At 38.7% G+C, this 14,653-nt stretch overlaps 1 protein-coding gene across 4 annotated transcripts in view; it reads left to right on the top strand.

The window, feature by feature from the left end:
- Nucleotides 1–14,653, top strand: part of LOC108523219 (uncharacterized) — an 80,229-nt gene that overhangs the window by 25,156 nt on the left and 40,420 nt on the right. For 3 of the 4 annotated variants that reach the window (XR_001883759.1, XM_017863729.1, XM_017863730.1), the window contains exon 2: nucleotides 12,957–13,121. The exons of the other annotated variant lie outside the window; for it this stretch is intronic. Coding sequence is in view for 2 of the 3 variants with exons in the window: in XM_017863729.1 (XP_017719218.1) it covers nucleotides 12,957–13,121 (165 nt within the window). In the remaining variant the exon portion in view is untranslated. The remainder of the gene's footprint in view (nucleotides 1–12,956; nucleotides 13,122–14,653) is intronic. 4 annotated transcript variants of the gene reach the window in all.

Genomic DNA, 14,653 nt, shown 5'->3' with positions numbered 1-14,653 from the left:
TTTTTTTTTTTTTTTTTTTTGAGAGTCTCGTTTTGTCACCAGGCTGGAGTAGAGTGGCACGATCTTGGCTCACTGCAACCTCTGACTCTCTGGTTCAAGCGATTCTTTTGCTTCAGCCTCCTGAGTAGCTGGGATTACAGCCACATGCCACCATGCCCAGCTAATTTTCTTTTTTTTTTTTTTTTTGAGTAGAGACAGGGTTTCACCATGTCGGCCAGGCTGGTCTCAAACTCCTGACCTCAGATAATCCACCTGCCTCGGCCTCCCAGTGTGCTGGGATTACAGACGTAAGCCACTGAGCCTGCCGAATACTTTTTCTTTATATTGAATCACAAAGGCATTGTCTTTCATTGTTTCTTATTTTACCCTTAGGAGATATAGTGTAAGTCTGTTAAGTCTAATTTCTCTTCTATTTGTCAATCCTACAGATATGTAAAAGAAGAAATCATGTTCGGTCCAGAGTCATTTTTCTCTGGGCTGCACACCCTTAGCACTTTCAGTCATTCCTCCCATGGCATTATTTCACATACCTTTGTCATTCTTGTGTGTCTCCACACTCAGTTGGTTTGGTTGCCTTGTTAAATGTGCTACTCTGAATTGAATGCTTTTTTCTAGATGTGGAGTGACAAATGGGAAGAAATGAGTGATGATCACCTTTAAAAATTTTTTCCTTAAGTACTGGATTTCCGGGAATAAAACTCCTATTAATCTTTTTAGCAACCATCTATCAGTATTGATTCAACTTATCTTACTATCTATTAAAGCACTTAAGTCTTTTCTATACATGCTGCTGTCAAACTCTATTTCCCTCATCCTAAAATTCAGCTCATCATTCCATCTCTGAATATTTTTTTATCCTAAGATATCTGCTAAATTAGATGTTTTTCTCAGAGTCATCTTATTCAAATGTTTGACTCAAACTTACCAAAAAGAGATCATAAGAAGCTTAGTCAAATCACATACTGAAGTTAGGATTCCAAATGTCATTCCCCAAAACTATTAGTCTAATAACTATAAAAGAAAGAAGTAAAGTTAGTCTAGAATGGTTAGTTTTGTTTGTTTGTTTTCATTGGCCTCATATTTACATGTTTTGTTTTGTTTTGTCTTAACTACTGATGCTAGGAAGCAGCTATCTAGATAAATGATGCATAACCAGAGAAAGTTGATCTGGGATCAACATTTTGCTTCAGGTAATCAAAAAAGGCAACATTCTGTATGTGAATAATTGAGATTACTATAGTGCATACATTGATGTTTTAAATAACTGGATTTTTTCTTTCTTGCTGTCTTATTGGGTTGATAATTATCCTTACTTGAAAGAGGAGATTTAGGGTAAGTAGAGTAGGAAATCTTTTGTCTGTACTATTTATGGATATTAACATGTCTACATATCCTTAAAACTTACCTACCCCACAAAATAAAGTACAAATAAATGTGATTCAAAATACATGTTTTGGCTTCTCACTGTAGTAACAATCCTCTATATAAGGTGAGTATGATCTGGCACCTATTCAAGGGGCTTATCTACCAAAGTGCCTAAAGAAATTAATAGCAAGGAATTTCGACTCCATTAGAAATCTTAAAATGAATTGAAATTCATGAAAAAGCAGTTTCACAATCTGGCTCCAGAAGACAGAATTCTTAGCAAGGCTCCAATGTACTATGCTGTTGCATGGTGATGTGTATTGGGTCATTGAAAGCACCCTTTTCATTCCTGCCCTCACTCCTGTGCTGAGAGTTGGCAATTCTCTGTATTCCATTTGATTTTGCCCTTCCTTCTTTCCTTTTTCTCTATCTTTCCTTCTCTTATTGGTATTTCATCTTTCTTTTTTCACTAATTTTCTGAAAAGTCATGGTTCTTTTTTATGATTTTTTATTTTTTATTTTTATTTTTAATTGAGATGGAGTCTCGTCCTGTCACCCAGGCTGGAGTGCAATGGCGCAATCTTGGCTCAATGCAACCTCTGCCTCCCGGGTTCAAGCGATTCTCCTGCCTCAGCCTCCTGAGCAGCTGTGATTACAGGGATCTGCCACCATGACCAGCTAATTTTTTGTATCTTTAGTAGAGATGGGGTTTAACCGTGTTACCTAGGCTGGTCTTGAACCCCTGACCTCATGATCTGCCCGTCTCAGCCTCCCAAAGTGCTGGGATTACAGTCGAAAGCCACAGCGCCCAGCCAATTATGGATTATTTAAGAGCCATTACTGCTTGAATTTGGTGTACATACATATTAGCTTTACTTCTGATGCTACTATTGTTCCCTTAAAACTTCATTTGAGTAAACCAATGTTAAAATTACATCTAAAGCTTCATGTAGGAAGTCATATGGATTCTGTACCCTCCTTAAAGAAAAGGAAGAAAGAAAGAAAAGATGAAAGAAAGAAAGGAAGGAAGGAAGGAAGGAAGGAAGGAAGGAAGGAAGGAAGGAAGGAAAGAAGGAGCCTTTTCTAGATGGTTTCTATGTTTTTTCCTTGAGTTACTTGCATACTTTCCTCTTTTGCTGTCTGGTTTATTTGACAGGGGAAAAGATTAAATACTTAAAAGCCGTCCCAACCCTTCTTTTCTGTTTCAATGAGTATCACTATTCACTTTCACTATTGTCCACAAGACCACTACTCATATTCACCAAGTGGTTCTTCAACTAGACTGTGCATTAAAATCACCTTGGAGAGCTGGTAAACCACAGGTTGTCAGGTCTCCTCCAGAGTTACTGATCCAGCAGGTATGGGATAGAGGCCTGGGATTTACATTTTTTCTAAGTTTCTAGGGGTTGCTGCTGTTGTAGGTCCTGGGACCACACTTTGAGAAACATTGCTCTAATTCTAAACCATGATTTCATCCTTTCTCAACCATGTCTTCCATAGGATAAATAATCCGCAGTTCTTTTTTTTTTTTTTTTTTTTTCTGAGACGGAGTCTCGCTCTGTCGCCCGGGCCCTGGTAGTGCAGTGGCCCCCCCGGATCTCGGCTTCACTGCAAGCTCCGCCTCCCGGGTTTCACGCCAATTCTTCCTGCCTCAGCCTCCCCGAGTAGCTTGGGACTACAGGCGCCCGCCACACCGTCGCCAGCTAGTTTTTTTGTATTTTAGTAAGACGGGGTTTCCAACAGTGTTAGCCAGGATGGTCTCCGATCCTCCTGACCTCGTGATCCGCCCGTCTCGGCCTCCCAAAGTGCTGGGATTACAGGCTTGAGCCACCCCGCCCGGCCAATTCTTTTAACTTTTTTAAAAAATACCATCTATTTCTAGAACTCTTAACATCAGGGTAGCTTTTCTCTGAACTGTTTCTGAATCTATCCTTAGCTGGATGGCTAGAACTAGATACCGGGCTGTAGGTAATTCTGATGTAATAAAAATACAAACTCCTTATATTTTAGTGATTTCTCTCAAAGGGTTAGAGCAACATGTTTTCATCTATTATTTAGTTTGTCTGCCTAGTAGTCATATGATATTATCTCATTTTGGTAAAGGAAATATTTGGGGTAGGAATATTGAGCAGATACCATGAAGACATGCAGGACAACACTTGAACCCAGTTTTCCTGACTCCTGGTTCACAAGTCTGTCTGAATTTTTGGAGGATTTTTGTAAATTTTAAAATCCAAAGTCCAGTTCAGTTCATTGAATCAAGGTGAACTGCCTCGGCCTACTAATACACTGTTTAAAAGGGATAAATTTGCTTGATTTTGAGTCCAAATTGTTATTGGCTGTGGCTGATTTAAATCATTCTCTTCAAACAATATGAAAAACTCGAAGTCTTTTACCTAGACTTTTATTTGTTTATTTTTATTTTATTTTATTTTATTTTTGAGGTGGAATCTCGTTCTGTCACCCAGGTTGGAATGCAATGGCGCAATTTCGGCTAACTGCAACCTCCGCCACCCAGGTTCAAGCTGTTCTCCTGTCTCAGCCTCCCGAATAGCTGGGTTTACAGACAAGAGCCACCACACCTTACTAATTTTTGTATTTTTAGTAGAGATGGGGTTTCACTGTGTCGGCCAGGCTCACCTCGAATTCCTAACCTCAACTGATCCACCTGCCTCGGCCTCCCAAAGGGCTGGGATTACAGGCCTGAGCCACTGCGCCCACCCCTGGACCTTTATTTTTATCACCACAGGTAATGTCTTTACACTGAGATCCTACCTCTGGCTTTCAGTTTACTAAGCATATTAATGTGGGTGCAGTGTGTCCCAAAATTTTACCTCTTGTAGTAAAATAGCTTTCTGCCTCTACAAGTTGATTAGGACATTGTTTCATTGTTTCCAATCTTGCTATTCACAAGATAATTAGGAATTTCTACATTTATCATTTGCTTGATTTTATGTACATACTTCCACTTGCAAAAATGAGAAATAGAGATTAGAGGGAAAGCAGTTTCTCCACCTACCAATTTTATTATTTACATGATCTCAAAGTCCTTTGGCTCCTTAAGCCCCACGGTCCCCTCTCTGCTTTTCTTACATCCTGTCTTGTCTTCCCATCATGACAAAATAGTGAAGAGCCTGACAGCTTATAAGGCCATAAAGTTGGATTAGATAGGTTTTTAAGGGTCTTATTGTTTGCCCCTAAACCATTATTGCAAAAGTGAAAGGCTCCAACTGTTCCACTGACACACAAATTGCCATCAGCAAGGTATTAGAAGGAATCTCATTTATTACCACCAAGGAAATAAATAACACCAATGGACTGAGTGTCTTTCATCCAAATTAGACTAACCAAATCAATTCAAATCATTAGAATACATTATATCCAATTAAATATAAATCTGCCTTGGAAATAGCCACTTACCTGCTTGCCCAGAGCAATGTAATGCTTTATGCTAAACTAACAGTTTAAGAAATTATAGAATTGACTCGCAAAATATTTTAATGAGTTGTTACATATTTTTATACTTAATTCATTCAATAAACATTAATTTAGGACCTACTATGTCCTGGGAATACAAAGATGAATAATACATAATCCTTGTCGTCAAAGAGCTTACCTCATTAGGGGAAACAGACATGTAAAAAATGCTGACCCTTAGTAACATTTGGTCTCTGGAAAATTAATGGTGTGAATTTCTGCCGATTCAAGCATCGGGGGACAGTGGGAAGATGAAGAGACTAGAGAAAATATCTAGAAGAAAGTAAAAGATGAAAATTTGAGAGAGATTGCATAAAGGATTACATCTAATGCCTTCTAGCGGACATGGAAATACAGGTTTAAGTTAAGTTGAACATAATGAAGAAGGTTTGCCTGTGTAGGAGTGGTAAACAATGTATTCCAAAATCAAATAGAAATGACTTTCTGATTACCAAAAAGGTTGAGTTACCTGTGATCCCATTCCATCTGTTCTCATGGATAATTATACCAAATATGCTAAAAACGTATTTGCAAGGGAATCACTGGCAGTGGTGGAAATATTCACATTCTTCGACTTATGCTTCTATCCCCTAGATAGTCCATTTACTTAAGTAATAATATGCTCTTTCCTTTATATATCAAGCTTTAACTCACCTACATTTAGGTGAAGACACATGTTAAAGACACACAGGGAGTCAGTCACCCACACTTTCCTTAAATAATGGCCCTGTTCTCTTTAAACAATGGCATTTGGTAGGTGGCCAGCTGGACTTAGCCTGGACTATCTGAGATTACGGTACATAGTGAGGACAGACAAGTGTTTGTGGAGTAGAAACTAACTGATCTATATAAGGATTGAGTTTACGACATCTTGAACGCCAAGTCCAAACCAGCTGATTATAGAATCATACTACGTAAGAAGATTATCTTCTTCATTTTCGGTTTTCAGCATCTTCTTTGAAAAGGCTCATTCCCCACTGAATCTCTTAATTGAGATGAAGTGCTGAGTTTGAGAACCCCCCACCATGGTGGGTCACCGGGGTTTTTTTAGACATTTTAGAGAAAACAGATCTACAGTGAAGTATCAAGTTCACTGAATGTACAACCACATTGACTCCAGAAGTGAAATAACCTTAAAATCAATGCTGAGAAAAATATTATAAGTAGCCTTTGAACCCTAAAAGAAAGTCATATAAAAAAAAAGTTACCTTCTTCCTGAGTCATTCATTTTTACCTTTTTAAAAAACTATTTGTTTCCATTTTCAGCCCTAACTCACCATCCTGCATTGTCCAAGATGTTTTGCAATAATCATAGTCTTGTTATTAGCTAATAACCATGAATTCACCTTTTACCTGATTCTTCAGTTTATACGTTCTGCTCTAGAGAATTTTTAAAATCCTGCTATCAGGTTTTGCATATTGGCATTTCTTCTGTGTGTGTGATCAGCTTTCAATCAGAGCATTGCTGAGTTCTCATTGGCCAATTTACTTATGGGGTCTGAATGCCAGTCAGTAATGCCCATTCACAAAAGCATGGGATGAGGCAATCATGTTTGCAGCGAGGAAGTCTCTCACGCTTTTTATTTTGTATGTAGTTGATAATCACTTTTCTTGCATCTGGCTAAATGTCTGACCATGTGAAGTCCCATGAATACTAAAGAGCAAGTGCCCCAAATATGTGCACATTTTTATTGGATAATTGATGCAAGTGACTGCTCTGTGAATAAAATGTTTGCACATACAGTGACTTTGTGTTGGGCCAGGAGTTATTTACTGGGAGCCAACAGAGGCTCTTTATACAATTGAGGCCCTGGTTGACCCTCCCTTGTGAAGTTGGACAGAATTTTCTCCAGCATTCTCCCATGTGGTAGTGCTCTGCCTAACCCTTAGCTCTGTCCTATGTCTCTTCCCTTTAGGGTCTTGAGCTCAGCTCTCTGTACCTGTTAGAGAGTACCTGATAGAGTAACATTTCTCTAACATATTATTTAATGAGGTGGGGTCCTCCCATGGGTATTAGGGCTTTAATAAAGGAACCTAGAAGACTGACAAGACTTCACTGCTCAGGGAAGGATTCTCCAATGATTGATTTTTTTTTTTCTTTGACACCATGGCAAACTAGCAGGGGTGAAGGGAGGAACCCAGGCTAAATCACTCTTATTATATTTTTCAACACAATTTGTCTGGGAAGACTGTTAAGCAAACAAAGCTTACCTTTTGTTTCTGCAGCTCTGCTTCCTACTTTGCTCCAGTAACCAGGACATTCTGTGCCCTTTGGTTTCTGTCACTTGCCTTCAAGCCCAATGCCACTGAAGTTTATTAACAGATGTGACCAGAAACAGGATCTTGCTCCTGTGTCTCCATCATTGCTGTGCCAGCAGAGCTAGAGACATTCATTCCATCCACACAGGAGGACCAGAAAACATGCTACTTTTGAGGAACGTACATGAGGCCAAGGATACCAGTCTGTATCCTAAAAGGTTCACGTGACAATAGAATCATCAATACAGTGGATCAGAGTTCCAGATGCACCTTCTCCCTTTGCTTTTTAAATACTTAAGATTTTAATCACCAATCTGGAGCTTAGAGGTCATCTATATAACTCCACTTGCCTTCTCCTTCTCCAGTGCAACCTTCAGCCATCCCATTTGTTTTCCTAAGTTCAACTACACGTATGTTTACAAATAGATATCTGGCCCCAGCAAAAGATGCAGAGAGGCTAGCCCCAACCCCTGGCATTTAATTCCATCTAATGAAAGACCAACTTAGAATTTCCTTCACCAGTTTAGAATTTCCTTTTAGCCAAAATTCTTTCCTTAAATTCTAGATGCAGAAAGTTTAACTGCAAACAAAGATATACTTCTCGGTTAAAGGTTTGTGGGTTTTATCTGAGCTGCTCAGGACTGATATTGGTGGTACACTCACCATTTCCTCTGTTTTGCCTTGTTTTTAGTTTTTTTACTTCTTCAGGTTTATTATTTATTCATTGAGCTATTTCCTCCCCTCTCCCAGCCTGATCTCTGTCCTCCTTTATCATGTTCTTCTCTGGACCATCCTTCTTATTGTCTGCCTACTTTATTTTCCACACACACTGAAAATTATTAGCACAGATGCTAGACCACTTCCCACCTTCACGATCCCAGAAACATCTGATTGCAGAGTAAAACACCTTTAATGGCCATTCTATTCAGTCCCCTGCAGTCAAGTCACTGCTCTGCCCATGAGCAACTGCTATCATCATTTCAAATCTGAATAGAAACATCGACTCCTCAAGAAAGCCTTCTTTGACCTCCTCCCAATTAGATCCTGTCCCTTCGCTTGTGTTCTCATAACTTGCTGTAATGTTTTTCTTTATACCATTCATGGTTTGTAATTATGTATTTTGACAATGATTTGATAAATGCATGCTCCTCCCATAGGAATTTCCTCCAGAGAAGGGAGAAGGGTATGGTTTACTCACCCCTGCATCGCTACCTCTTAGCTCAAGCATGGCTCATAATATGAAACAATAATAATTCATTCTTCTTATTATTACTAATACATCTATGATCAGCCTCGTTTTTATTATAAAACCAAACCTAGTGATAGGTCGGGGAATTACAGATTTGCTTTTTCCTTTACTCACTAATTCATTCATATATTCCATACAGCCATCAAACAAATAACAAAAAATATACATTTAATGATTGCTGTTTCAACCCCTTTTCAAGCAAACAAGGGTGAAACAGCTAAAAACTCTACCGATTAAAGAAACTTGTAATGGTTTAGGGGATAACAGGCAAATATAGAAACATACATGATTCTAATACAAAATAGAAACTGTTCAGTGCCCAAGAGAGCCCTTCGAGCTTGGAGGACTGGAGAAAGATTTATAGAGGAAGCAGCCTTTAGCTGAGACTTGATGGTTATGGGAAACTTGGACAGGTGGAGATGGGAAGAAACTGTGTTCTAGATGCAAGCAAGAGTGAGATCAAAAGCTTGTACCTCTATCTGTAGAAAGTCATGTGTGTGTATAGTAAATAGTCAATATCTTAGTGATCTCAAAAGGAACATGGTGTAGAAACTGAAGACTGAAAGCAGGTCCTGGAAGAAATTGAATGCTGGTCACAGGAGCTTAGATTTTTATTCTTAGGCCAGGGTGGAGTCATTGGAGGCCTTGGAGAATGGTGACCTCATCTGAATTGTGAGTTTGGAAAAGTAATTTAGCACCACTCTGTCTCAGGGTTAAGTTGGCTGTTGTGCTGATGTTGGAGACTCCTGTCTCTGATGTTTGATTCCCTATTCCTTAGTGTCCAAGGACGGGGACTTTAACCTCTGCTGCTCTGGCCTGAAATCATCTACCAAGTGTCCCTGATACTCATTGCCTGCAGTTTAAAACTCTGTGTATCATTTGCTTCTCAACTGACACACTTGATCTTGGTCTCTTTAAATAAATAGACAACTCACAGCACATCTGCACATCTTTCAAGTCAGGTCTTCTTCCTTCTACTTTCAGATGAGGAAACTGAGGCTTGCAAGTGGCAGAACTGATTTTTCAAACCCAAGTCTTCTGATCCCAGGTCTAGAACTCTTTTCTGTCATAAGTTGACAATCTCTGTTAGCTCTAACAAAGGTTAAAAATATGAATGAATATAAATCAATCCACAATAATTAAAATTTATTGAATCCTTTCTATGTGCAGACCCTGTTCTAAGTGTTTTTATGTGTATCGAATCACTTAATGACCACAACCATTTTTTGAGGTAGGTACTATTGTTATCCCCCTTTTACAGGTGAGGAAATTGTGATATGAGAATTTTAAAAATGTGCCAGTCATACCATTAAGTAGAAGAGCCTGGACAGAAACCCTGGCATCTGATTTTTGAATCTGTGCTTTACTGCTGTGTAACTGCCTCCTAAGTTTAGGGATACACATATGAGAATGCACCTATTCATTTTCCCATATGCAGTGAGTGCTTAATAAATGTTGCCTGAATGTTAGTTTTATCTTTGATTTCAACTGATGTTGTGTGCATCCTACTTGTCTTGTGCCTCAGACCAATTTTGCTATCCGTGATTTGTTCTCCAGATACTCCAACACAGGTGGTCATCCCTAGATTAATGGCTCTACTGCTGTGCATTTATTTCTGGTCCTTCACCCTCTGCAACCCCAGGGGTCTACATTCACTTTCCATCCTGGTCTTTCCAATCAAATTCAAACCTTCCTTGTTCTAGTTAATTACAGATGACATTTGCTCTTCTGTGCTTGCAAAAGACATGGTGACATGTAATATACACACTTTTAGGGTCACATACACACTTTTTGAGGAATGAGTCTTTTATAAACCTATTACTCCTCCACCAGCATTGTATGGGTTTCCAAAGACTATCAGGAAAGATCTTTTGGAATGGCAAGCAACTCACTAAAAATTTATCACAGCAGATTAAATTTTTTAAAGAAAAACTAATAGCTGTTGTATATCTACTATGTTATGCTAGGCACTAAGCATTTTCAAATATCGTGTGTCTTATTTAGAAATCACAACGATTATGTGAAGAATTATCACCTTATTTTACAGAGAAGAAATTAGGCTCAGATAAATAAAGGTGCTCATGGTTAGGACTAGGGAGTTGTGAAACAACGGTACAAATATAGGTGTGTCTGACTTCAAAGTTCAGTCATCTAACTGACAAATATTTATTAAGTTCCTACCATACGCCTAGTACCTGTTAAGTCCTAGGGATGTGTCAAGAAGCAAAATAGGCATGGCTCCCTCTGCAAAGAGCTCACAATCCAGCAAGAACAGATAACTGCATGAATGATTATATGAAGTGTGATAAATGCTGAGACAGAAGAAATGCAACTAATATGTCTCTTCTTTGTATTCTCAAAGTAGTAAACAATGTAAGCTTTAATTTTACTTTTTAGAAATGTACATTGCATTTAATAAAGTAATTATTCCCTTCTCTCCAATCTTCAATCTTCACATTCTCACTCTACTAGGGGAGTTTATTTGAACAACAGAGGATCTTAACACTATGTAATGCACCATGATATCTACTGTGGGAAAATTAAAAATACAGATGTGGTGTTAGGCCATTAGAAGCTGCCAGTGGTAATCTGCAAGATGTGCTAGAAAAGTTTAGGAAAACCTGTAAGAGGGTCCATTTTGGTAACTAAGCTCCTTTTGCATCAATAGTCAGGAAAACCTGGCTAGCATGAGATAGTGCTTTGGCAATGGCAGTGGCAGGCTGTGGGCTGTGAGAGGAGCTTGTACCCCGGTCTTGTTTACAATTTGTCTGAGGCTCCTTGAGCTCAGCCCAGCCAGATGGACTCTTCCTCTCAAATATCAGACCTGATCTCTTCAAATAAAACAGTACAAAGCACATTAAAAGCTTTGATCCAACTGTTCACTTTGCATTTGTGTGTGTTGGGGAAATGGGGACAAAGGAAGGATTTATGAGGCCTTTCTGTGGGTGGCCGGCGCAGACGCTGGGTACGTTAGAGGGAGGACAGGAGTGCTTGCTCTGTGTGGAGGCTCGTGGGATCCATGGCCCTGGCCTGCTCAGACGCCCCCGTGTGCTCACCATCTTCCCGGAACTTGCCCTGTGGGGCTCTTTCACATTTCAGTCTTCCGGTCATAAAGGGAAAGTTCCTGCGATAGAAGCCCTGACTTAGCTGGTCAATCTTTTTCACTGCCTCAGGGCAGGTTGGAATCGGACACCTTTCTTTAGGATTTTTCTGGAAAAGAAGTTTGTCAACATCTCTTGGTGACACCATCTTCCATTTTCATAGCACATTGTACCCTTGAATCATTTCACATAGAGTAACTTATTTGATTTACATCATCCCAAAACAGGTGGTTATGTATACATTCTCTCTCTCTCACACACACACATACACACACACACACACACACACACACACTATATACAGACATTTCTATTACACATATTAGAAAACTGGGTGTTTTGATTACCGGAAGGAGGAATCTTTAAGTGACTCCTATTATATACCAGACACTCAACAGATGATCTCATGAATCCTCTCCTTCCCATAGTGTAGGTGAGATTTGCCCGTTTTAAAGATGCAAACTACTGATGCTCAGAGAGTTTAAGAACTCTCTGGTTCATTTGTAACAGATACCTATTATCATATTACCTATTATGAAAACTATGATTACCAAAAGGATGGAGCTAAGATTCAAACTCAAGGATGTTGATTCTGAGGCCTGTTTGGTTTGCTCTTCTGTGCTCACTGGTCTGCAGTTGCAAAGCTGCACCCCTCACAGGACTTTTGTCCTCTAACTTCCAGCTCAGTGTTCTTTGCCTCTACCAAACCTGAGGTGTAAAGGGACGGCAGCTCTCAGAAAATACTCCTTTATGTCTGTTTTCTTTTATTTGTGTTCAGTAGATCCCGAGAACATCTCACAGGAAAGTTTCAATACAAGTTTTGAGATCAGTAAATGAAAGGAAATGATATGGGCAGAACATACAATATGTTGAATGAGGATTCAGGAGCCTTCTTACGCTTAGGAATGGGGATATAGCAGAAAATTGCAGCGTTCTTTTTTTGCTGAACAGAAAAGCAACTCTGATTACTTAGTAAATACAGTGAGTGAAGTCTATAGAATCCGTGAGTGTTGATATAATATTGGCTTCTTATTTCTCAGTTTCAAATCACCTTGCTTTCCTCACCCCACCCACCAACTCTGCGTCCGGAAAAAACTGTTGCACGTTAAGCATTTGGTTTCTGGATAGTTCAGGAATGGGCGCTAGAGAGAAAAGGAATTTCGAAATTCCAATACAAACACAATACAGAAAGCTTCATAAATTTCAGCGATTAAAGAATTTAAACGGCCCTTTAAAATCGATTCTTCCTAGATTTCAAAACAAATGAAGCATTTTGAAAATAAAGATAAAACATGATTGTTTCATGTTTCTCAAATAGTATTTAATAGCTAGTCAGTGTGTGTGAGAGAGAGAGAGAGGGAAAGGCTAGGTACTGTAATTTTAATTGCTTGTAATCTAACTTGCTTTTTTGTTCCTTTTTCTTCCTTTCTTTCTTTTCTTTTTTTGTATCAGTTAATCTGTTGGTTACATTTTCAGCTTTTCTTTGCTTCTGGTTTCATTTTCAGATGAAAAAATGCTAGGCACACAGTGCTGCTGTCTGGTTGCCATGGAGACCACAGCCTATTATCCTGCCTTGTCATTCATCAAGAAAGAATTACACTTGACAGAGGCAGAGGAAAATGCCTGCAGTCTGCAGCATAGGAGGAAAAAAAGCTTTTCTTGTCTTCTATGTATGTAAAAGGTCTTTAATGCCCGTTTAGTTACATGTTTTATTTAGCATTATTTATTACTTGTAAAGACAATAACTGATACCTGTAAAAATACGTCCCCCGCCCTTCTAAAGTATTTAACTTGCAATTTGTCTATTTGCCTTGCTTCCCCATTTCAGACATATACCTAGTGTCACGCTCCCACCCACCACCACAAAAACCGCTTCCACTCCGGCAATAGAAACAGCCAAATGATTACATTCTCCACGGAGAATGACCACTGCAAAGGTAGCTAAGAGAGCCAGTTTTTCTTCCAAAAATGTTTTTTCTAATCAATAGTTCTGTTGTCCTGCTATTCTTAAAACTAATGAGTGCCATACATAATCAATGAATAATTGAATACATTAATAACTTTTGATTAAATTATTTCTCCAAGTGTGCAATGCCCATGAAGTATAGCATCAACAAACTAATGCAAAACTGCAGAGATCTTTCCGTGAGATAATTGAATATAAAATCATGATTGCTTTTTACAAATTTGGATTCATCCCAAATCCATTGTTCTTCAAAGGCAGGAAAAGGTAATTACTTGTTATTTGACTATTCCTCATCATGGCTATTTGGATTAACCCAAATTATTTCCAAAAATAAATGGTGTAATAACTTTTGTATGTTAAAACATCTAGACTTTTTTTTTAAGTCTGATATTTTTCCACCTCATTATTCAACTCTTACCATGGCTGTATCCAGTGGGCAATTTTAAACAACTTTTCTCTGTGGATTTCTTTGCTTTGCTCCCCTTGAATTGTTTGATTTCCTTGTTAAGATGGAGAATGTGGTTGTAAAAGAGGCAGTATTTTAAGCTGAGATCCTCTGAGAGTGTTTTTAAAAATATTTCTGTTTGATCTTTTGTCTCAGCGATCAGAGAAAAGATGGACAGTAACAACAGTTCACCTTAAGCTGTTAGAATACCAGCATTTAGCATAAGTGATCATTGTGACAATTAAGCTATGCTACGTTGAGTGTAAATGGGCAACTACAATGGGGACCATTGGACTTCTGAAGTTCAAGTTCTATTCTGTCTGAAGACAATTTCCCTACCAGAGGTCAAACTTTAGCACACACATGCAGACACAGAAGTCATAGTCCTGCATTGTTAAGTGAAACAGAATTGGACAATTATCGGGTCAGTTTTGGTTTTGAAATGGTTCAGATTCTAACCTTCCCACCACTTCCTTAATTATCTCAACAATTCTGGCAAGAGGAGGTTTGGGGGTGGAAAAAGATAATTCTAAAAGAATTAAATAATTATAGCTGTCAGGAAATCTGTGCTGGATTTTATATATTCCTGCATAATAATTCAAAATCTCTGGATCTTTACTGTATCTGGGATAAGTTATTTTAATGCATACCTCACAGCATCCTTTATACACCCTTGCAATGTAAACATGTAGAAACCATGGAATGTTTTTCTTTAATCTTGACATTTGGGAGAGCAAAGGAAACAACAAAAAGGAGAAAAGACGTGTTGAGTTTAGAATTGTGGCTATTTC

This window comes from Rhinopithecus bieti, unplaced genomic scaffold, assembly GCF_001698545.2.
Source record: "Rhinopithecus bieti isolate Rb0 unplaced genomic scaffold, ASM169854v2 scaffold_70802, whole genome shotgun sequence".
NCBI lineage: Eukaryota > Metazoa > Chordata > Mammalia > Primates > Cercopithecidae > Rhinopithecus > Rhinopithecus bieti.
Note: the sequence above shows the minus strand (reverse complement) of the source record. Positions and strands in the feature narration are given on the sequence as shown.